The sequence below is a fragment of the Anopheles ziemanni genome, chromosome 3, assembly GCF_943734765.1.
Source record: "Anopheles ziemanni chromosome 3, idAnoZiCoDA_A2_x.2, whole genome shotgun sequence".
Lineage (NCBI taxonomy): Eukaryota > Metazoa > Arthropoda > Insecta > Diptera > Culicidae > Anopheles > Anopheles ziemanni.
The window spans coordinates 4,378,311-4,401,742 of NC_080706.1; the positions used below are offsets into that span (position 1 = coordinate 4,378,311).

At 46.3% G+C, this 23,432-nt stretch overlaps 6 protein-coding genes across 6 annotated transcripts; 3 read left to right on the top strand and 3 right to left on the bottom strand.

The window, feature by feature from the left end:
- Positions 1 to 798: 798 nt before the first annotated feature.
- Positions 799 to 1,419, bottom strand: LOC131287972 (biogenesis of lysosome-related organelles complex 1 subunit 1). The gene is made up of 4 exons (XM_058317067.1): positions 1,359 to 1,419; positions 1,231 to 1,303; positions 1,036 to 1,168; positions 799 to 967 (listed from the first exon to the last, which is right to left on the bottom strand). The coding sequence occupies exons 1-4, from the start codon at positions 1,417 to 1,419 to the stop codon at positions 866 to 868; spliced, it is 369 nt and encodes a 122-aa protein (XP_058173050.1). The 3' UTR covers positions 799 to 865.
- Positions 1,420 to 2,056: 637 nt separating this feature from the next.
- On the bottom strand, positions 2,057 to 5,457 carry LOC131289705 (alpha-(1,6)-fucosyltransferase). Its single transcript, XM_058319005.1, has 3 exons — positions 3,433 to 5,457; positions 3,208 to 3,361; positions 2,057 to 3,131 (listed from the first exon to the last, which is right to left on the bottom strand). The coding sequence occupies exons 1-3, from the start codon at positions 4,551 to 4,553 to the stop codon at positions 2,643 to 2,645; spliced, it is 1,764 nt and encodes a 587-aa protein (XP_058174988.1). The 5' UTR covers positions 4,554 to 5,457; the 3' UTR covers positions 2,057 to 2,642.
- Positions 5,458 to 7,830: 2,373 nt separating this feature from the next.
- On the bottom strand, positions 7,831 to 10,142 carry LOC131286988 (arrestin domain-containing protein 2-like). The gene is made up of 4 exons (XM_058316000.1): positions 9,887 to 10,142; positions 9,567 to 9,710; positions 8,367 to 9,197; positions 7,831 to 8,299 (listed from the first exon to the last, which is right to left on the bottom strand). Exons 1-4 carry the CDS (start codon positions 9,999 to 10,001, stop codon positions 8,097 to 8,099), a joined length of 1,293 nt encoding a protein of 430 aa, XP_058171983.1. The 5' UTR covers positions 10,002 to 10,142; the 3' UTR covers positions 7,831 to 8,096.
- A 1,788-nt stretch (positions 10,143 to 11,930) lies between these two features.
- LOC131289313 (arrestin domain-containing protein 3-like) lies at positions 11,931 to 13,335 on the top strand. Its single transcript, XM_058318544.1, has 3 exons — positions 11,931 to 12,051; positions 12,147 to 13,094; positions 13,190 to 13,335. The coding sequence occupies exons 1-3, from the start codon at positions 11,931 to 11,933 to the stop codon at positions 13,333 to 13,335; spliced, it is 1,215 nt and encodes a 404-aa protein (XP_058174527.1).
- Positions 13,336 to 14,371: 1,036 nt separating this feature from the next.
- LOC131289316 (arrestin domain-containing protein 3-like) lies at positions 14,372 to 16,153 on the top strand. The gene is made up of 3 exons (XM_058318547.1): positions 14,372 to 14,489; positions 14,561 to 15,433; positions 15,981 to 16,153. Exons 1-3 carry the CDS (start codon positions 14,372 to 14,374, stop codon positions 16,151 to 16,153), a joined length of 1,164 nt encoding a protein of 387 aa, XP_058174530.1.
- Positions 16,154 to 17,795: 1,642 nt separating this feature from the next.
- On the top strand, positions 17,796 to 22,190 carry LOC131286312 (arrestin domain-containing protein 17-like). Its single transcript, XM_058315248.1, has 3 exons — positions 17,796 to 17,910; positions 19,682 to 20,689; positions 20,769 to 22,190. Exons 1-3 carry the CDS (start codon positions 17,796 to 17,798, stop codon positions 20,921 to 20,923), a joined length of 1,278 nt encoding a protein of 425 aa, XP_058171231.1. The 3' UTR covers positions 20,924 to 22,190.
- The last annotated feature ends 1,242 nt before the right edge of the window (positions 22,191 to 23,432 follow it).

The window sequence follows — 23,432 nt, forward strand, 5'->3', positions numbered from 1 at the left end:
TACTAATTCGCATTTACCCCGTATTTGGATGCGTTCTCACGCGCCGCGCACGAAACGCACTGTTCTCACTTTTTCAACTACGTCCCCGAACGACGGCGGACTACGGACATACGTTTTGGGATCAATTTTGCACCGAACGGAAACAGATTGACGATATCTGTTGCTAGCCTAGGAAGGTGTAGGATTCCCAGACTTGTGGTAAGTTGTTCGCAGCTCGTACTTCAAGGTGTGATGAGCTAGCAATGCTGCTGCTACTGCTGTCTGATGATTTCACATACGACCAATATGCTTGAACCTCTTTCCCATGTTGATGCATACGGCTCTCTCGCTTTCTCTACCGCCACTTTGCGGCGGTTGGCTCGCTCAAATCCACGCACGTTTTCCACATTCGAATTCTTGTGACAGGGCCGATTGACACCTCATAACTGTCATGTTTTTCAATTTATATCACAAGATCGACTTCTTCCCATGCACACAATACGAGGCACGTATGCCACTTCTTGCGATATTTATCTGATAATTCATCGTGCAGGAGAAAGAACCGTAACAAGTTCAAATATTATTCAAGTTTTAAGACTTTACACATTAACCTTAAATTTATATTCTGACAATGGAGGATGACGGTCATGTTACATCTTTCAAAAAAAACTTGCTTTTCTACATTCGGGAACAAACGAAACGGAATGTGTTTCAACCACTTGTACGAACAATAGACGCAGTACAAAACTACCTACACTGCATTATGCACAATCATTGTTAACATAACGCATGTGATTTACACAAAATCGAACGCATTGGCAAAAATGAATGAAGAATAAAAAAACTTATAAAACTAAAATGTACAGCTATCGAGAGATGAATCAATCTACTTTTCTCTGCTCGTTTTGTAAGCTATTTCTAGCGCAGTTGTTATGACATTCATATCGTTCTCGATTGTCTTGGCCCAATTCTCTACATCACCGATTTCCTGCAAAGGAACAAACAAGATGCAACCAGGTACTTCTAATCAACGAACTCAACATTGTTTACACTTACTTTCAATGAACCATTGAAATTCTCAATCAACGCAAGCCACTGGGACGTCTGCTTTGCGAAATTAGTTGCTCCTACGTGCAGTTGTTTGGCTTCAGCATCCAGTCGCTTCTGATTCAAATAGGCTTGGGCAACACTGGCGAAGGAGATGATAATCAAAGCACATGATTTTCGTTAATACTGCAAAACAGTACTTACCCCACGTTGAGATGGTCTACAAGATTTTGAGTGAGCTCATTCGCGGACATAATTGCTTCCTTCCTGCGACGTTCTAAAACAAACATACTGATGTAGACTTATTTGTCCTGTAGACGAGAAGTACTAACCTTGTTCCTCTTTCTTGGCGGCTTGTTTAGCCTGATGATCTTTTATCATGGCCGAGAGCATCTTGTCTGAACCTATCGTACCAATTTACTAGGCAAAATAGTGTTTTCTCTAGGCGTTCTGCACTTTGCACAACCTCGAGTGATTTGTTTATTTACAAAATATCGCGATCCGTGAGATGTTATCTGACACAACAGAACTCACTGAGCACCTGCGACCCGATTCGATGACCTTCAGAAGAAAGCATTAACGGTTATTACCGGTGGATTGGTTAGGATTTGAAAAACTGCGCCCGATGTAGAACCGTGCAAAGGACCACTTTCTTTCTTACATTTAAAAAACAACGTGTTATTTTACCATAAATAAACCTACTTTCTTATTCTGGAAAGTAGACATTGCTTATCATACTTTCAATAGGTGAATGTTGTTGGCTTGTTTATGCTCCTTAGTTAGCACAATTTATGTTCACTTTCGGCGGTTTTCAAGATCAGGTTTCGTTTTCACTTGTTGTTCGATATTAGTCATGCCCGGGACGTTTATCGTCTCGCACGCATTGTTACTTGTTTATTCTGTTTAATTTTCTAGTTTGTTCGATCGTTTTTCTTATTCAATCTAAAATCTTGTTCAGTGTTCATTTGTTTGTTCGAATTGGCCCTTTCGATACTAGAATTGAATTGTTTTTGTTTTCTGTTGGCGTGCTTTTATCAAAGTTGGCTGTTTTATCTAGTGAACAACTAGAGCCCGCTGCACAAATATAATTGTATATTGTGTGAAAAAAGTGTGTTTATCTTTTTGCTTTACCCGATACTAAACGTATGTTCCAATGTTCTTCATCTAATGCCCCGGTATACTGCCTGACTGCAATAATTATTTATGCCCTTGCATTGGAAAAAGTTAACATCGTATCAAAGCTAAAGTAGGCCCACAAAATGGTCTACAGTTCCCGTACCACGACGAATTTGTTGAATTTGCACCGTCGTCCAGCTTAAAATTACGCAATAGTTGAACAAAAGGAAAGTATAATTAGGGGGCAAAGAAAACAAATAATTGGTCTATAAACTCAAAGCGCTCAATATCACACAATTAATGCAGCACGTTCATTCCTCACCCGTTTGTCCTTGCTTGCTCCTTCCGCTTCCGCAACAGCTATCAATCCTTTCGCACATTCATACGCACACAAAAAAAGCATTCACCAACGCAAACGCACTTGAATCTCGGGCATACCACACAAATAGGATTCATCGTTACAACTCCCGCACATGTAGCTATCCGTTTCTCCACCGGGACTATTTCACATCCGGATACGTCGGTAGGTCAACGATTTCGATCTTATCGTTCACCTTAAACGACGGAAAAAGGCCGACCTGATTGGTGCGGATGTTCTTACCCTTCGAGAAGCCGTTCCAGTGATTGCCGGCCACGCCGACCAGATCGCCCGGTCGTAGCTGAATCTCGTCGTGACCCTTCGGGTCGTGTGGTAGAACCACTTCACGGTTGTGAGAATTCTGGCCCCCATAGTAGTAAATGTCATCGAGCGATCGGAAACGCCCGGATGCATCCGGATACATGCTCTGCATGATTTCGTATGCCACGCGGCATACTTGGGAACTGAAAGTGCACACGAGATAGTCGCTCAAAGAAAGCAGGTGGATATCTAGGATGATCCCATTCAGGGAGGAATCGGTATATCGCGTCGATACCGCTGCCATTTTAGCCACGTTTGGATCACCGATTACTTCGTAGTGAGGATATTTTCGTTTTGTTTCTTCTATAACCTACAAAACCAAACAAACGAACGAAGGTTAATATTTATCAGTTTTACTACGTTGTTTTGAGTTGTAATTTACTTACCTTCGGATCATCGCTTGCTACAAATACACGTCGCTTCTCTACCTTTTCCGTCAACTCGAGTTGATCGTAGTAATCGTCCACTGCCATCATATACTCTTCAATCCCATGGAACGCTGCTTCGGTGCCTACTTTATCCGTTCGGCGTACGTGTACTCTGGAAAATAAAATGAAACCACTTGATTGTACCATATCCAACATTTTGCTGGGTCGAGCTGTTGAGCTTACCCAACGATTGGTTTCTTGAATCCCAATCTCTCGATACCGTTTTCCAGCATCTGGCGTGTTTCGCCCGTCGGTTTGAGTAGGTACTTCAGAAACTGTCCAATCCACCACACGATGGGGTCGCCGTGCAGCTTCATCAACCTCGGAGCCAGATCGGCAGGTATTGCGAGCGGTAAGTACGGTGGCCGTGGATTGAGCGAATCGATGATCGGCAGCGTGAGCACTTGCGTGTTTGCCTGACCCGGCCAGCTGGCATGCGAGGCACCGTTCGAGTCCAGGCACGTATCCGAGATGGGCTGGAACACTTCTTCCCAGCCTGCCTTGTGGTAACGCCATCCCTTCGATTTCAATATGAGCGTGCGCTCGGTCGCGTACGCCATAATGAAGCAATAGACGACGTGGTGCAACTGACAGCCATACCCGCAGCCCTTGTTCAGGCGACACAACAACTTCCGGGCCGTGGAACAGTTTTCGGGGTTCTGCAGGTGTGTGAGACGCTTCTGCACCAGATCGCTCAGGTCGGCCGCCTCTCGGTGACGCCACACCTCGTACCCATCGGCCGCACGCGTCCGCTCGATGTCGGTCAGCAGCGATCGCTTGTGTTCTGCCGCGAGCGACAGGAAACTGGTCAGTGGTTTGACCAGCTCCGGGGCCGTACGCTGCGCTTGCTTTTGGACCTTCGTGACCTCGGACTGTAGCAGATTCCACAGCTCTTGGGTATTGGTTTGCACTCGCCTTCGCAATCGTTCATACTCAAGCGTGGGGGTGCTTCGGGAACGTGCCAAAGACAACGCGCCCGTTCCAGGGGCTTCCTGGTCCAGCTTATTACCCAGCTCATCGATGAATCGCTGCTTGCGATCCGCCGATTGTCCCGCTTCGGCAAGGTAATCGTCAACCATAAGTCGCAGCTCGTGGTCGATCCGCTTCGATTGCTCCAGCTGCTGCAGGGCTTGTTCCAGCCGTTTTAGGGCATCGTCTCCTTCTCCATGGCCATTACTACTGCTCGCCAAGGCGGATGTGTTGAGCTTCGAGTAGAATATCAGTACAAACAACACCCAAACGAACACGAACGGTATCAGCACGCGGGCCCACGGGTTTAAACCCATCAGTTGTCGGATGATCATCTTCCCAGGAAAGTTTCCTTGCGTCGTGATTTGTAGGAATCCTCTTTCAATCCGTTTGGCTGCGTGTCAAGCAGTTTTTTGGGCAGCTCCTCGTTTTACCAGGCACATTTGACGCCTTCTCCACGGTACCAAAAAAACCGGTATATACCCGGTATATGTGATAACACCACGCTTACTTTAATCGCTCCCGGCCGGTGACGTGGAAAATATGTATTAGTTCAGCCAAACCACAGTGTGCTATGGTTGCGCTGTGTAGTGTCCTTCCAGCTGATAAAAATGACCGTTTCCTAGGGGCGTACGAGACTGGTGCCGCAGGGGTTATTTGCATTAATTTGCGTTAAATAAACAAACTTAACGATAACGCGAAACGTTGGCCCGCTTCGTCAATCGAGTGGGTATTTTGCTGGTGTTGAATACTCTGCTTGCAGAACATAAATGCAAGCATAGGGGTTCTTATGTGACACTTTCGTATTATCGCCTATTTGGCATTTGATAATCCAATCGAATAGTTTGGTGTTTTTTCTGACCCTTTGATGCTGATGAAAACTGTTCTCGCCCACGTTATAATCCAACAACGAGGTCTTGAGTTTTTCTATTCACAATTCCCGTCCACCGTTCAGTCTCGCTGAATGTGATGTGTGTTCGAAGTTCTATTGTCACGTAAATCGCCCTCTCGAGGGTATCGGAACCGACTAACCGTAGCTTGTGATGCGATGGAGCTTTTACATATTTTGCACTTTTTAATTGAGCATGGTCATCAACCTGACACCTTGTGTGGGAAAGTTTTGTTCTATGCGAATCACAGATCAGAAGCGATTAGAGGCCCCCGCAATAAACAATGGCAATGAGGTCTTCAGCTACTCGACACCATGCCTCCGGCGTTTTTCCTGGATCTGCCCGGTCGATTATCGTCTGAATCGAACGCGACCAAGTTGACGATGACCGTCCCGCACCGTATTACACGAATTTAGACTGCGCCATCCGCGGCAGCTTATGTTGCTGCTGATCCACCTTTCCGCAACCGAACCACCGTCCGACCAATGGAATGACCAACACAACATAACTTTGACATAGACTCCAGCAAAAGTTTGACATTTCTCTCGCACTTTGCTGCTGTCACTGTGTGTCGTTTCTCTCCCTCTCTTTCTCCCGAGGAGAAAAAACCAAGATGATTTGAAGGAGGTAAACTCATTGCCCCGTCGGTGTTGCTACAATGAATTTGATTTTTGAGAAAAGAGCAGATAGTGAGAAAAGCCTTCTCTCTGCCCAAAACAACAACTGTTTGCACGAAATTCGTAATTGGCACAATTTCATTTATTTATCTAATTGTTCTATTTGTTCGGGATAAACTAACTTTGAACATTGTGAAAAAGACTTCTTTGAATCGAAGGGTCTTTTCTCTGTAGATTGAATAAAATTGGCATCGGAACTAATTTTTATCATTACGATATCAGTGTCGCTAGAGTAGTGCGTAGTTTATCTTTTTTTGAGCTGTACTATCATTTTTATATAACAATCGATTGTAACCAAGTGAAGCAATCCTGTGATATTCCATTAACACACGTGGCTGTACTTTAGTGGTACATGGAAATATTTATTTGGATCTGTCCGAAGGCAGCCTATTCGAGAGGATGATGTGCAACAGCTGTTGTGGTACTAAAAAGATTCGAAGCACAATTCACTTGCCACAACATCCTCCGGATTTTTCCTTGCATCCACCGCTTGCGCAAGCACATTTGCAATCCGTTGCACAGGGTTGCCCGTTGCCACAACCGCTGGTACATTTGCAATCTGCAAAATATAACGTTGATAAATTCCAGCGGAACCAGCGGTGGAGACAAATATTTTAGACACCTACCATTTCCACAGCACTTGCACGGCATCTTTCCTGGTTAGTCTCCTTTTTTCTGGGTGTGTATTCCGACGGCACAAACACGACTGCTTGCTTTGGCTGCGTTGCTCTGAAACTGATGCTGTGTCTCCGGCGAAAGCTTATGCTCATCAGGCACGACGATACTCAATGAGCTGCACTCTCGGCTGCATTACCTTTATACTTTTCACCAGTCGGAGAAACTATACATAAAGCGCTCGCCGCTGTATGCCAGCTCGCGTGCACTTCCGTGCCGCGCGAACCAGTTGCAATTGATGGCCGGCGTTTGAAGTGTCGTGTGCAAAAGCGTTCAAAATCACCATGGTTATGCTGGGCAAACCGTTACCCTCACAGGCCGGTGTTTAACCTACCGCTTCCTAACCCTAGCCCATTTATCGCTGATGCCAACAACCTCGAACCACGCGCCACGACAAATTTCCCAATTATCAGCAAAGTAGCAAACAGCGCCCCACGCCCGACTGAACCGGGCGCATTTCCATTTCCACGTGGAAGTTTTTAGCTTAGCTTTCATTTTATAATGATGATTTTTAATTGTCTAAAGATGGCTTATATTTTCAATTCCGCGTCAACTACGCAGCGGGTCGAGTTTATCCTCTTTTCTTGTTTACATCGAATGCACTCGAAACCACCCGAGCAGTCCAATCAATCCGAGCAAACACAAACAGCCAACGAACGGCGCCATTGACTCATCGCGGATCGCACATTTGCACCCAACACCACGGCGCGCACGTTTCGCATCGAACCTTTTGAAGTGGTGGGTCGTGTCCAATCCTCCCCCTGAGGCGATAATGTTGCACACGGATGGTGACAGTGATAGTGTAGACATACGGTGGGATAAAAGGCCGAGTCTCGAAACCAAACAGCACAATCACAACCACCGAGGTAGAAAACTAACAACGCTTCCTGTGTATTCCGAGTGCAACCAAAGCAACCAATAGAACCATCCAAGATGCCCTGCAAAACTTGTGTCGCTGGTAAGTCTACTTCGCCATTTAAAGAAGCCTAACTTTGCTACAAAACAATTCTAAAATTGTTTTCGATTTATGGGAGCATATCTTATCTAACTTCTGCGTATCCGTACACTGAACGTTTTTCTATCTTCCCCTATTTATAGACTGCAAATGCACCTCTGCAAGCTGCGGCAGTGGATGTGCCTGTGAGGCTCGATGCACCTGCCCATGCAAGAACGGAGCAAAGGAAGGATGCTGCAAGTAGCACGAACCACCCCATCACCCTACATGAAGACTGTCCCTACCCACCGATGAAATTTTTCGGACTACAATGAAAAAAAAAGTTAGCACGTTCATGTTCTCCAAAAATGATTAAGTATCTTTGATTCCCGTAACATCACTTTACACCGGTGCTGCATTAGCACATGCGTACCCAATTACTATTGGTAAATTGTTTTTGAACTTCTAGCTCAAGTGTATAAAAATTGTCATACTTAAAATGTAAAGGCAAAATTTCAAAAACACAATAAATGCCTACTGTTGTTAAAATTGTAAGAAACGGTTCACCGCGAAGAAAAGGCGTCTTAAATAAAGAAGAGAGTTATGAGATGAGATTTCATAGCGAACATTGAAAACATTGATTTCATGTAGAACTTTAACATTTAAGGCAATTTGAAGTGATTTCTTCCATCCGAGTCATGGTCATTGCTTTGGTGGAAGAGGCGATGATGGAGGTAGAAGCACTGGAGGGGGATCCATCCTAGGCAGCGGAGGCCACTGAACATCGGCAAAGTTGTAGGACGGATAGAGTGGCACAAACGGTTTGGATCCGATGGCGTTCGTATCGGTGTCGTCGGTGATAACCACTGTTGCCGCATTCATAGCTTCTTCGTACGTTGGTGGAGCTAGAGTGGAAATCGAGGAGTGGAAATGAAATTGGATGTACGTAGCGCTGACCGGTCGCTAACTTACGAAGATATTCTGGAGGTAGTGTGTTTTCGCGTGTCAAAGAATGCCCTCCACCAGCCGCTACTGGAGGAGGTGCCGTTGGGAGTTGGCTCAAAGTTCCACCAAAGTTGAAACCTATTGTGCTGGTTGACGGAACCGTGGCCGGCAGGGCCACCGTTGCTGGTTGCTGAAGTATCAACGGTGTCGTGCCAATGATGAGTGGAATATCGAGCACTGGATCCGAACCACAGCCGGATACTCGAACGGTCAGGTGCAAGCGGTAGGATACGCTTATGAGATCACTGCCAGTACATGAAGGAGCCACGGTGGGCACTACTAGCCGCTGATCGTAAGTCTTCTGCTGCTCCCCGGCCACACCATCACCGATATGTTTCACCAGCGTATGCTTTTCCTTTCGCGTTTTCGTTCTCGGATGTTCCACCGTGTAGGTTATCTCCTGCAGCAGCTTCATGTTAACTCCCTCAACCACACGGTCCGACTGGTTGTTCAATTCTATTCGAAGCGGAATAGCCTGACCGGGAACGAACCCGGTGTACGGGACGGTGACGCGCACGAATAACGGTTTCGTACGCCACCAACCGCAGCAGAACACCCGCGCATCTTCTATACGCGCCGGCATCCGTATGGACGGCGAGGCCGTGTTCAGATCAACCGGATGGACCACGGTAAAACCCACTTTGTACGTAAGATTAAACTTCCAAGGTCGATCCATTACTACCTGAGCGGTATAGCGGCAGTGTCCGAGCGAGCCCTCGAACGAGGTCGGCAGATGTGGAGGCAGATCGAGGGCAAATTCGTAGATGTGTTCACCGGCCGGAAGCTCCGTTGGAGATCCTGTGTGTGAAGCAAACTCGGTGATTATTTTGAACGGCGAACGAATAGAAATCTACACCACTTATTCATTATTTTCCCTTTTTATTTGTGACCCTGGCTGATGTTGCTTCCTATTTACGCTTTGCTAATTTGATAACAGACTCATGCAGATTCAAGGTCAAGATTTACTTACTGTAAAATAATCAGAATGCTTTAAAGCGGCTGAAATTCTCGGAATTCTATCGAATGAACCCGTGTCGATATACTAAGAATACCAGACATTAATGTTCCAATAAATAATTAGCAATCAGTAATGCAACTAATCTGATTCATACTTCCCGTTAACTAGCTTACCAGCAATAGAAATGTCGACGATGCGATTTTACTTACCATTTTGCTGTTTTGCCACCAGCACCTTCACCGACGCCAAATGGTCACGTTTGCCGTAAAATGTTACAGTGTGGCGATTTCTGCCCTGACCACGTTGCTCCGACCACTGCACGTGGCTAAGGCCGATGATACGTAGAGTGATTTCTATGTTTAAAAAAAAAAGGATTTCACTGTTTACACGACGGACTAAAATACCAAAAACGATATCATCTCGCGGCGGGCGCGAAAAGGGTAAAACATGAAACGATCGTCAGACGATCACAGCCTCTCATCATCGAGCGCCGGCTGATAAAAACAAGACGATCTTTTCTTCTGCTCACCGTTGAACTTCTTCGCCTCGGTCAGCTTCAGCTGGACACTGCCGGTGAGCGGTTGACCGCTGAGAAACGTCCCGTGCGTACTGTTGGTAAAACGGATATCACAATGGACCCCCATCGCGCTGGTACTTTCCGAACCGCGAGAGGAAAATATCAACTGGAAACCTTAAGGCCGTACACACCACACACTCTGTTGATAGTTTTCTTTGTCTTATTCACTCACGATCGCTGGGGAAAACCACGATGATCGGACGCGGGCAACCGGACCGTGAGATCGCCACTATGCCTGCCGCTAAGCTACTAACTAAAGCTTCTCTCCGTTCTGGCCGTGTACCGATCCGCGGTTCACCACCATGGTACAGCGACTGAGTTGTGTGTGCTCACACGGTGGGGTGGGTTTTGTTTTTGATGCTGAACGTGAAATAGTAGTTTCGAAAGCGCGACCGTGACGTCATTTTTTGTGTGCGATTAACCGCCACGCTCGGCGGTGTTGGTGGAGTCGCCGGCGTCCCATCACGCAGAAGCAGATCGCCGAGAAGGGCGTCGGAAATGGAGAACAGTGCCGTAGTTGTGCCGCCGCCACAACTCGCGATTGCTCTGCCTGCAGAGTATTGGTGCACGAGACCCGGTTCCGCGCGGTGTCGACGCCGTGGAACCCTCAATGCAATCCACCAAAGCATCCACCGACGCCTCGAAACCAAAAGCCACTGGGGCTCGCATGAAATGACGGACACAAATACGGCCGTAACGCATTCTTTGCATTGATAGTTTTCATCTTGTTTTCCATTCCTTTTGGAACGACTCTGCGTTGGAATGAACGTCGTATATATCCACCAAGCCTGTACCAAGTCTCCGTCCGCCTTTGGTACGCGAGGACCGCCTTGAAGAATTTCGGGCCCCTCCGGTAGGTTCATGGCCTCGAGACAGACACTCTCGTTTTCGTGAACGCATCACCAACCAACCACAGAGGCCATTGATTTTTGGTCAAACAATCGAAACCATCTTAATCACACATGGGCGCATTATGGGCCGCGTTTCAAAATGATATGGGAGAATTTCGTTTGGTGTGCGTGTGAATTTCGGTACTATAAATATTTTTTTAATTTTATTATGTAGGTCCACTTTTCTTTTCTTATCTTACAACGGCATTGAAGAGGAAGGAGAAGGAAATCATAACGACTTTCGAATCGCTATGTGTTTGTTTGTGTACGATCGCTTTTTTCCGTTTGTTGAATTTTGCCCGACTCCCAAAAACATTGTTTACAAAACACTGTCTATGTTGTACTTTTGCTTACGCAAATATTTTTCAATTAAATAAATAGATCCAAAGGATTCATAAACAGTCATTCTCTTTTCTCATGTTCTTATCATAGGTATATTTCACAAGCAATGCCAATCCACAAACTGATGCAATAGTTACTATGAACACAGGGATGAATCATCGAACGGGTAATTGTAAGAAAGACCTTTTACATTTGGTTATCAATCAGCTTCTTTTAAATCAGTGGTTCTCAAAGAGTCTTCCAAACTACCGTAAAGCTTATCTGGAGGTCGGTTTTTATCGTATTTTGGTTATATACCAAGCGGGGGGCTTGCCTTATTTGCATTTCAAAAATAGACATTGGATAACCAAATATTGGGAACCACTTTTTCATATCAACTACCAATTGGAGTCTTATTTACCCTACACTTGACTACTATCGAAAACAAATGAAAAATATGCACCCGAAACGAACATGGAAACGCAATGTCCCCGCGGCGGTTTGGTTATGGACTGGAACCTCCGACTGGTTTTATCTTATCGGGAATCGCTAGGAACAATTGTTAACATTCTGTCCTGCTCACGCGATCCTATTTGCTCACCAGCCGATTGTACACACGGCGTGCTGGAGCGTGTTTGTAGATAAACCAAATAATCAGTGCCCTTCGACAGGATTCGGTCTTCCCCAAAGGCGATACACCACACGGCAGTTTCAGTAAGCTCGGAATCGCCAGAGCAATTGGAAGTGTCGATTTCCCGCGGACATAGGCAATCAGCTCAGGTGCCATGCCGGAAGTGAGCGAGTGTCAGATACGGTTCGATAATAATCCATGCGGGGTTTACTTCCCCGGTCAATCACTGGCCGGGTACGTAGAGCTGCGCGTACTGGAGACATTTAAAGTTAAAGGTAGGTCGGTCATCGGCGTTAACCGTTTAAAGTAGGCGCTGCCTTGGTCTTCTGTGGAATGAGTCACCATCCAATACCCCCGTCTTTTTTGACAGGTGTCAGTTTGCAAATCAAAGGATTCGCCGAGGTAAAATGGACGGAAAACACCGGCACCGGAAAGTCCCGCCGAACGGTACACTACCACGGGCGGCAGGATTACATCAACACCGTCACGTATCTGCAGGGTTCACCGGAGGGCAACCCGTATGATATTGCGCCCGGTACGCACACGTACCGGTTCGGTTGCGCACTGCCCCACAATCTGCCCACCTCCTTCGAGGGCCAGCACGGCCACATACGGTACACCGTCCGGGTGGTGCTACATCGACCCTGGAAGGTGGACCCGACGTATAAGGTCGGCTTTACCGTGCTACGCCACGTGAATCTTAACGAGAGCCCGATGACGCTCGGCATGCCGTGCAAGCTCGAGATCCAGAAGGTGTTCTGCTGCGGACCGTGCGCCTCCGAGCCGTTGTACATATCGGCACAAACCCCGATCACCGGGTACGTGCCTGGCCAAACGATAGCGGTGCGTATCGAAGCTTCGAACAAGAGCAAAAAGCGTGTCAACGAGTTCAGCACCAAGTTGGTGAAGAATGTGTGCTACATCAGCCAGACGCCGTACAGCCGCGTAAAACTGGTCCCAGAAATTGTGGCCGAAGTTCGCTGCTCGGGGTTGGCTGCAGGTGAGCAGGGAACTTTCGACCAGTTCCTCGCCATACCGGCCCTTCCATCCACCAGCGCTCAGTGTCAGGTGCTGACCTTGGGCTACGAGGTAGAGGTAGAAGGGAAGATACCGGGGCCGAACATAAATCCTCGCATACGCATTCCCGTAACGTTGGGGACGATTCCGTTAGCAGCGCACGCGATTCCTAGGATCTCTGGCGAAGACGGACGGCTACAGGCGATCCCGGTTCCAGCAGTTCCCGAACCAACGGCTCCACCGGTTCCATACGACGAAATGAAACCCAACATTTCGCAAGTCCTTCCAGCGGATCAATTGCGTTAGTAACCAATTCCTCGTTTCCAAACTAGACGTAGACGCCCCGCTCATCGGCCAGCATTAACCGAAACGTCCGTTTCCCTATTTGCATTTCAGCACCACCCTCGTACGAGGAAGCAGTTGGCTCAACCCCGGCCAATATTCTGGAAGAGGGTGAAGAAAACACGGGCAGTAACAATTTCACCCCCCAGTATATGGTTTATCGGTTCAACAATGAGTCATCGGCCAGCGGTGGAACGTGATGGAAACCAACGAGTCCACGTGAAACATTATTCCACTAAACATTTCTACCGTTTAACTCGAGATAGGATCACTGCATTTTTTATGATTTTTTTTAACTTATTACTTTTTACTGCGTGTCGTTAATACAATAAACAATAAGCATTTGAAATACTGAGTTCGCTATCATTTTAAACGAAACCATCCTTCGCGTCAGTAACCGCCACTTTTGGTTGAGAAACTTTCCCGACAATTCTGGCAACACTGAAGCCGCGTCCTTGTCGGATGCCGGGAAGAAATAAAAAGGATACCTCGGAAAATGAGCTCCGGAAAGTGCGTGCACGAAGAGCAAACAAACCGCGGCGCCGCTTATCCTCGCCCGAATACATGCAAAATACGGGCAAGGATCTCACCAACACGGATGGCTCACCGCCATCGGAACACCGAAAACATCCAACATTTAGGTACTTACGTCAAAAACTCGGAACATCATCCCCGCCCCGGTTTTTACGTGCCAGCAGTGTGCCCCGTGAGTGTACCTATTTTGGCAAGCAAGCAAAACGAGAAGCAGAAACACGCAACCCGTCAAGGACGGTGGTATTTCGCTCAACATGTTTCAGGTGTTTTAAGGATCCGCGTTCCGTAGGTTCCAGCAGTTTCGCAGCGGTAGCAATGGACGGAAATTCAGTGCGTCTGTCGAACGGTTGTTAGAGTCCACTCTAGTGAATCTAGGATTTCGTTATCAAATCGGCGAAAGGTGGAGTGTGTATATCGGTAAAAAGTTCCTCGGTGGGTGAAAAAAAACAACAAGAACACCATAGGTAAGCCGACAAATCGATACAGACGCAGTACGACTTTTCACTTCCCTTGGGGGGCGGTTTTATGTGATGGAATTTTAATTCGCAAGTCTCAAATTCGATAGTGGGGGAGGTATTCCAATAGATTCTCCGGTGTTTCTGATGCTTGTTTACCGCCTATAGACGACATATCTACAAAGTTCTAAACTGAACGCAACGCTTTTCGGGAGGCTATGAAAACGACTGCACCGGTCCGAAGAACATGCCCGACCCAGAGTGTCACATCCGATTCGACAACAACCCGTACGGGGTATATTTTGCCGGGCAAACTCTAGCCGGACAGGTCGAGCTCCGTCTGACGGAGGTGTTGAATGTTATAGGTGAGATATGGAGCACAGGGGGATGGCTCCTCTGGGGACACATGTTGATGGTTCACTGTTCTTCCCCCCAGGTATAAGCTTGCGACTCGATGGGATCACCGAGATTGAATGGTCGGAAATAGTGGAATCATCCGCTCAGGCGGGACGCAAGACCACCAGCTACAGTGGCCAACAAACGCTGCTAAACTCCATCAGCTTCCTGTGCGGATCCTCAGTAGGGCCCGTACGCGATCTGGCCATCGGAACACATACGTATCATTTCTCCTGTGAACTTCCGACCCACCTGCCGACTTCGTTCGAGGGCTACCATGCGCGCATACGCTACACGGCCAAGGTGTCGCTGCATCGGTCGAAAAATCGTACCGACCAGATTGGCCAGACCAGCTTCACCGTGCTGCGGCACTTGAACCTAAACGAGCACGGCTCGGTGCTGGTCCTGCCGACGAAGAGCGAACTGACGAAGGTGTTCTGCTGTGGACCCTGCTCCTCGGAACCACTATACATATCGGCCCAGATTCCTCGCTGCGGCTACATACCGGGTCAAACGATTGTGATGAAGATAGATGCCGTCAACCGGAGCCGGACGAGGGTCAACGAGTTCCGGGTGAAGCTAGTGCAGAAGCTGTGCTGCACTAGCCAACATCCGGCGGTGGAAACGCGCACCGACTCGCTGGTGGTCGCCGAGTCGCGCTGCTCTGGCGTTACCTCGGGCGAGGTGGTCAAACACCAGCAGAATCTTCTCATTCCCGCCGTGCCCCCCACCTACACCGATAGTTCCCATATCTTTAGCATCAACTACGAGCTGGAGGTGGAGGCACGTGTCACCGGACCGAACATTAGTCCCAGACTGGCGATGCCCATTACGATCGGGACGATCGCGCTGGAGACTTCGGTGCCGAGGGATAAGCTGAAGCCACTTGCCAAACCACCGTGGGATCCGTTCAGTAAGTTTTAATGGATCTAAGTGTTGCCAAATTGCAATCGTTTGTGTTCTTGACTGATGAATGTCCTCGGAGTCGGAGAGTAAACAATAAGCTTTATAAATCAACTACTGTCCGGTGTAGCGACAATTTAGATTTACGGAAATAAGGGGCTAAAAACTTTTTAGTTTTGAAATGAATTTAATATCGAATTTTATCTCATTTAATACTCCTGGCAGTTTGTGTAAAATTCCTGCTTTACCGAAGGTTGTGTCTTAGAATAATCCTGAAATACGCAGCCGAATATAAATATTCTTAATATTGTAGTTCTGAATTTCGACATGCTACCCGATCACACTCTCGTGGCAGAGGCTGTATATCCTTCAAAATGATCATTAAATTGACATTACATGTCACACGAAGCAATTTGCTGCCCGGGACTAGTACACAACCTTCGGTTACTAATCTGTGTACAGTAGATACAGATAGTACTAAGAGATTATATTGGTATCATCGCCTATTCTTACAATCTTCTCTTCACCCTCTTCCCTCTTCCTCACAACTTTTATAGGTTCGCAACACTACACCGATATAATCGGCACACGGATACCCGTCGGTAATGCCGCTCGACGATCGCATGGCGGACTGGACGAGCCATCGAACGGGTCGGGCAATGTGCGGCTCCACTACATCGTGCATCGCACCAGTGGCGGGTCCGTCGACGGTTTGCCGGACGAGAACTGAAGGTTATTGGAGGACTAGCATCACCAGCTCACCATTGGCCATCGGCTCGTCACATAAAGGAGGATGGCCTTTAGTTGTTGCTGTTTGTAGCCGGTTGCTTGCCTAGGTCTACACCTACCGGATGGGAATGATTGTATTATTCTTAATAACATTTTTTTTTTCTCAACGGATGAAACGAGTACAAAGTGTAAAGGAAACAAAAAGTCATCAATTCGCATCACATCGCCTCCGGCCGCTTTCGGCATGCCCATTTGCGCTTAGTATTATACAAAATTGCACGCATTATCAAAAACCGTGAATCGCCTCAAAATTTATATAGTTTTTACTACAGTAAAGATAACAAAAAATGTAAAGACAAAATCTGCGATGAAAGCAGCTCCTCGCCGTCTATTGCTTATATGTCAAACCACGCGCACACGCCACACGGAACTACCTGAAATTGCACTTCCGGAAATTCGTTGCAGTCGACCAGGCCGCTGGCTCGTCGGAAGGGGATAATATGGCACTAAAACCCGCATTTGAAGCTCTTGTGTATCGATGTGCTTAGAATCTTCAGGCCCGTGTGTGGACACTCAGTGCCATTTTACGCTCAATTACCAAGCAAAGTACTAAAACAAAACAAAAACCACACACATCAGCACGCATATAAACTAACTAACGATCGTGTGCGCTTACTATAAAAAACAAACAAACTCAGAAGTGAAAAAAACTCCGCTAAACTACCTCAAGTGCCATTGAGATTTGTTGCAAATATACAAAATATGTGAAACTGCTGGCTAAAGTTAATAGGCGTTTTTATTTTATTTCATGAAAAGAAACGACTGACGCTACGCAGAGGTATTGGGAAACATTTAAATAGAATCCTTTTAAACATGTTTCCGACTAATAGTTAAAACGCAATTGTACGCCTCCAATAACAAGTCCCTCCCGGTCTTCCCAAAAACCGGCCCAGTGTGAAGGAGTGTTCGATGAATGGAAACGTTGATTCTATTCGACTGCACATGTTTCATGAGCAACATAAAAAGCGCGTTCCGCGGGGTTGGGTTTTGCTGATGGGTAGTAACAAATACTATTTCAAAACATCAACACCCCACGCATACAGCCTCACAAACATCACACACACTTGGACAGTTATGCTTTAAAGATCCGAAACGCATACAATAATGGCGCCAGACTGCTAAGACTGTAGGGAAAACTCTACTCTGCCAGAGGCAGTCGTCACCGCAAACCCGGCAGTTCTTGTTTGCCGCAGTGTGGGAGAACAGTGTGCCGCCGTCCTCCGCGTAGCTTGAGGAGCTGCCAGTGTGTCATCGAAATAAGGGCTCCTTTCTTTTTTGTCGGCCTTAGTTGGTTTAGTTGTGCGGTGGGCAAGTGCAGCACCAAATTGTCGTCTGATTACGACTACGACGAACTTCCCGTGATTCGCATTTTCGAGGCTGTACCGAGTTCCAATATCTATACGAGCAGTGCTGACGTGACGCACTGCAATCAATCTTAGGTGTGTTCGGTAGCGGGGATAGTTAGTTGTGTCCACAAGGTGCTTGAGTAAAGTGAGTGAAAATAGCAGACACCGCGAAATCGAAAGATAAGAAATCAGCCAGATAAGTCCCCACGAGCAGCTGATTTACCGAGCGAAGGCAAGATGGGTCTGAAAGAGTGCACTATCGAACTTGATAATCCGTACAACACGTACTACGCCGGGCAGACGGTGAATGGCAAGGTTACATTTACTTTCGACACCACGAAGAAAGTAAGAGGTAAGGATTCCAAGGGGCAAGTGGAAACATATGGAAGAGAGCATCGTTCTTCATTCTAAACTCAAAACACACGGAAACCGTTCGTTCAAGATGAGAAGATAGATCAGAATCCGGGATGCTTGATGACATCATCTGTCAAAATCGTGTGACAGATTTTAGACCCGATGGGAGAATATATACTGAGGAGTACCACATAAGCAAGTGGGCAATTGGCCAAAAATACGATCTGCCAAAAGGAAGTAGTAGCATGAAAGACTCCTTCTCCCGGTCCCCCTCAAGAAAGCCGGCGCCAACCAGAATTTGGGGCGGGGGGAGTCATAAAATATGGTTTCTTTGTGTGCATTGGAGCCGGTGCAATTTCATCCAATGAAGATTTCTTCACTACACAGGAGAATTTGGGCACATCTAGAGTGGCCAATTAAACATATTGGCCTTTTCACCTTACTATTTGTTGGCTATAACAAAAGCTGGAATTACATTAAAGCAGGTCTTTTTCCAATGTGGGGTGGAACGATAAGCACCGCACCCGAAAAAAAAAATGCTCTCACCGTGCGTACGATGGAGCTGTATTGGTGCCGCATACTATGCTGGTCGTCTTTTTCAGAAGTCATGAAAATGTTTATTTTTATATATGGACCTCCCCACTTCCATTTCCGACCGTTTCTAATGCTCCTTCATGCATGCGTGTACACTTTTGACATTGAAATCTTGAATTTGACCTGCTTATAATGTAATTTCGCTGTAATATACTTTTACTCTCCCCTACAAAACTATTGTTCTTCTCAAAAAACGCACACTGCTGCACGCAACGGAATACATAATTGCATGCCACAGTAACGCCGAAAGTAAGTGGAAACTAAGACGTCTGGTTAGGGATGTTTCCCGCATCGTTTTACGTGAAGATGGTGCGAAGTGACGATTGGGATGGTTTAAAAATACACGCCTGCATCCGTTCGGTTTCTTGTTATATTCTCAGTACTTGCTTCTTCCCGTAACTGAAACTCTTTCCATTGAGCCGGGTATTCCATGGCGAATTCCAATTCCTATGTGATTCGGATTGCCAACATGGGGGCCTATAGGAATGCTCCATATGGAAAAGCAACGCATGCTGACGGACGAAAAACGACGGTCTTAAAAAGACGGTTGAATTTAATCTCCTCTGCCTTTGCCGGTCAGAATGTAGTCTAAGAGACTGGAAATACAAGAAAGAAGTTATTTTTTTTAGTGGCAAAACCGGTTCTCTCTTTACTTGTGCACGATTCGAAGCTCGCGAGTCGAGCGCTATGCTTTTACCCGACGAAAATATTTGGCCAATACTTTATCGGAAAATCAGAGCTTTTGTTTCGACGGTTGTATTCCCCAGGATTGAATGTTTTTCGGTTCCAAAATAAAACAAACGCCTAGTAAAGGTTCCTGTCGTTTCCACGAAAAAAGGGATGGGTGGCCTATAAAGATTCATATGATTAGCGCCTTTCTAATCTACGACGTAACGTCGACTTTATGAGTTAGAACGTTGACCCTGGCCACGGCTTTCGAAATCATCCTTGAAAAATGAAATAAAAAGAGTTACTTGTCTGCTCAGATTGGGCAATTAGCGGCAAGCGGAAGTGCCAGTTTCGGCCATCGGAATGTATGGCAAAGATGATTCACAACACATTCCAAAGCACGACTAAAATCTTCCTAGACATTCTAACGACGTAAATAAAATGTTCGTTCCATCAATCAATGCTTGTTGACAAAAGAACCTTTCTATGCTCTTCTCTCATTCTAGGTATTGTGATAAAATTCACCGGTGAAGCCGAAACCAAGTGGAGCCAGACGGAAACGAAAACCGACCAGAATGGCAAGACGTACGAGTCAACGACAAACCTCACCGGCCAGGAGGAGTACTTCCAGATCCAGTACTATCTGCTGGGGGGCAAGAACGCGGCCGAGATGGAGCTGAAGCCCGGTACGCACAGCTACCCGTTCACTTGCGCCCTTCCCCCGACGCTACCCTCGTCGTTCGAGGGAGAATGGGGCTTCGTGCGGTACACCGTCAAGGTGACGCTAGACCGCCCGTGGAAGTTCGATCAGGACATCAAGATGGCGTTCACCGTCATTTCGCCGGTCGATTTGAATCTGAATCCACGCGTCAAGGAACCGTTCAAGTTGGAACTGGAGAAGACGTTCTGCTGCTTCTGCTGTGCTTCCGGACCGCTCAGCGTGATCGTGCACATCCCGGTAACCGGGTTCGTGTCCGGCCAGACGGTTCCCGTGACGGTTGAGTGCGATAACGCGAGCAACGTTGGTGTGGACCAGATTACACTCAGCTTGCGCAAACTTCTTGCGTTCCACGTGCACACGCCGCGTCGTGAAACCAAGCGCAAGAAGGAAGTCGTCACCTCGATCTCGATGGGACCGATCCAGGCGGGCAATAGCCAGACCTGGCAGCAGAACATCCAGATACCGCCACTACCCCCATCGAATCTGGTCAACTGCGGCATCATCGATGTCGACTACGACGTCAAGGTGGTCGCGGAAGTTTCCGGATTGCACGCCGATCTCGACGGTAACATTCCGATCGTGCTCGGAACGGTGCCACTCGAGTCGTTCCAGCCACCGCCGCCCTACACGGACAATCCGCCGGTCGTGCAAAGTGTGATTACTGCTGCCGAAACCGATCCTTCAATGCTACCGACGCAACCGGTCAGCCCGGCCAGTCCACCGTATCGTGGAGCGGGTGCTGGTGGAGCGCTTGGTTGGAGTGTAGGCGACGGTGCCGTCTACCCGAATATACGTAAGCAAAACACCCTCCGCCGCACGCCAAACATCCGTCACCTTCTTATACTTTACTCGTTTGCTTCTATTTCTTTTAGCTCCACCGACGTTCGCAGAAACTGCCTACCGGGCACCAACCATTTCTGGCAAGAATGACTCCGAGCACACGCGTCTCGTCGGCGGGGCAGAGTATGCACCGCGGTATCCGACGTACGCGTTCAATCCGACCGCTCCGCCACTGCCAAACTATTGATAGCGATCCACCCGCGTTACAATGACCGACCCTCGAAAAGGACCCAAAAGGTGGTGGATTACCGCATCCTTATTTCGTGCTTCTCGAATATTACAAACGCTTTTTGTATTCACTCTCGCGTAGTATAACCCTATTCATGTAATCCAAAAACCTTTTCACGGTGATTTTCCCTCACACGATACGATCGTTTTCATGAATATTAAAATGATGTAAGTTTGTGTTTGAGTTGGCAGTTTCGGAAATCAACTATTGAACTACGTTAAATGTGTTGCTAATCCTTAACTGCCAGCTACATTTGTTTGATAAAATCCATCGGGAGAGCGAACGGAAGGAAACTCACTTAGTAAGCTAAGCAAGGGGATACGAAAAAACATGAAGATACTGAATTAACCGCTCGCACTTGCACCTCGGCACAACGTCGTTACCTTCTACGCTTCGAGACAATTATGTTGCACAAAAACCATAGTTTAGGAGTGCTATTGAAAGCCATTTCAAACGTTCATTACCTCAGAAAAGGGCATAGTAAGGAGATGTTTGCTGACATTGCTTAGTTTTTCTTTTGTTCCCATCTTTCTCTACAATTTATGGTGGTTTGATGCATCATCATACTCTTATACATCACACCTAAGGCCGATATTATTAAACATACTGGCGTCGAAAGAAGTCGGCATAATTTTCCTCAAACTTTACATGCATTAAATGCCATTTTATCGAATGCACGCGAAAACTGTGAACGAAAAGGCACTAAAAAGGAAGTAAAAAAAAGTGTAGTAGTATTAGATTGCAGTTGCCAAACAGCAAACAAACCCTAGAAGCGTATCGGCATGTGATGCCGACTCGCGGGAGAAAAAAAGCACGGAAACCGTTTGCAGAAACAGTGCCTAGAAGTTTTTTAAAAATATTCCCTAGAACATCTGCAGCGAATGAGAAGAAAGAGCAAAAAATAACCTCAAATTGTAGTAATTAATAAGACACTGAACTTATTTCATCAGGTTCGTAGCGACCATCAATCATCTATACCGTATTTAATTCGAATCCGGGGGTCCATTGGGGTCCACACACGAGTCCATCAAATGATTTTTTCTTGGAAAGAATGATTTTAAATTTAACTACTTCCCTCTACAGAACCTCAAAACAATCAAAGGATCCAGGGCCGGATGTGAAAATTCCGCAATCGACGGAATAATATTCATAACAGTGAACTAAGAAATATTTGTGAATTGTTGTAAAGCCATGCATGCATTACGGTGAATAAATGTTTCATACGTGGGGCTTCAATATTTATACTTTGTCAATTTAATATTGGTAAACATAAATCCAGTGAAAAAACTAACCTAATTAAAAATTACTCAAATCTTGAATCTTCAAAATAAAACTAATAAAATATTGTGCATTCTCTGCATGTACAATGATTCCTCAATTTGCATGTTTCTGCAGGGTGTTGGTAAACGTGTACGGAATACGATACCATATAAATATCGAATCGGTCTAAAACCATAGGTCGACCCAAGCTGTGAACAATACACTTCGCCATAACCTCCGACCCTGTGATCAAGCCACCACAATCACTGTGCCCGTCTTCTCGTTGTACCTGATGAGTTAGTCCCAATCGGTACCGCGTTCCAAATCAGATCATTTCATCTCATCCTTCAAACGGCATCTGCCTCACGCTCCCTTACTAAGTCTTCTACGCGCTCACTGGACTCTAACCTGCTGAGCCTCTGACTCAAGGGTTCAAGTAGCAGGGGAAGTCGTGTTTCTGTTAGAATGCAAATTTCAGAACAAACTAAGCCAACTCAAATGGTGCATCGACCAGACGGAGCAAATTTCTAACGATAAGCCGTCGTTCCCAAAATTCAACCCATTGGAACAATCGATCCGGATTCCTCTCGCGAAAACCATGATCGATGATCAATGATCGAATTCTTTTCAGTCAGTAAAATAGAGTCCCTTGGTATTAGGCGTCGACAAGGAAACAGAACGGACCAGTCTTGGGTAGTTCCAAAATCAGCAGTCGGCTTTTAAATGAATCGGTTTTTTAAAAGCAGTCGATTTTTAAAACAATGTTTACCTTTTATGAGCGCCTTTAAAAGTGGGGTTATTTTACGACATTATCCGCTAGGCCCTTGGTCACAACTAGAACATTGTGTAGAAGCTATGAATTGTCTTCTTAACCCGTTTGGAATTCCAAGCTGTAAGTTTTGCAATTCACCACTATTTGACGATGATTGGTAAGCAAAACGCCGCATTACCCAATTTATTTGTTTGATAAAAATCCCTGGAAGAGCAGTTGAAAGAAAAATAGCCAAAAATAGAAAGTTAAATGCTACGAGTTAATATTTGTACTTTTTCAGTTTAATGTCAAAATGTTTGTAAGTATGAATCCAGTCAAAAATACCCAACTAATAACAAACAAGTCCAATCTTGGCTCTTGAAAAATATAACTAATATTTGATATGAATGTATGATAATTTCTCAATATTTTTTCGAGCAGCGATATTGTTAAACA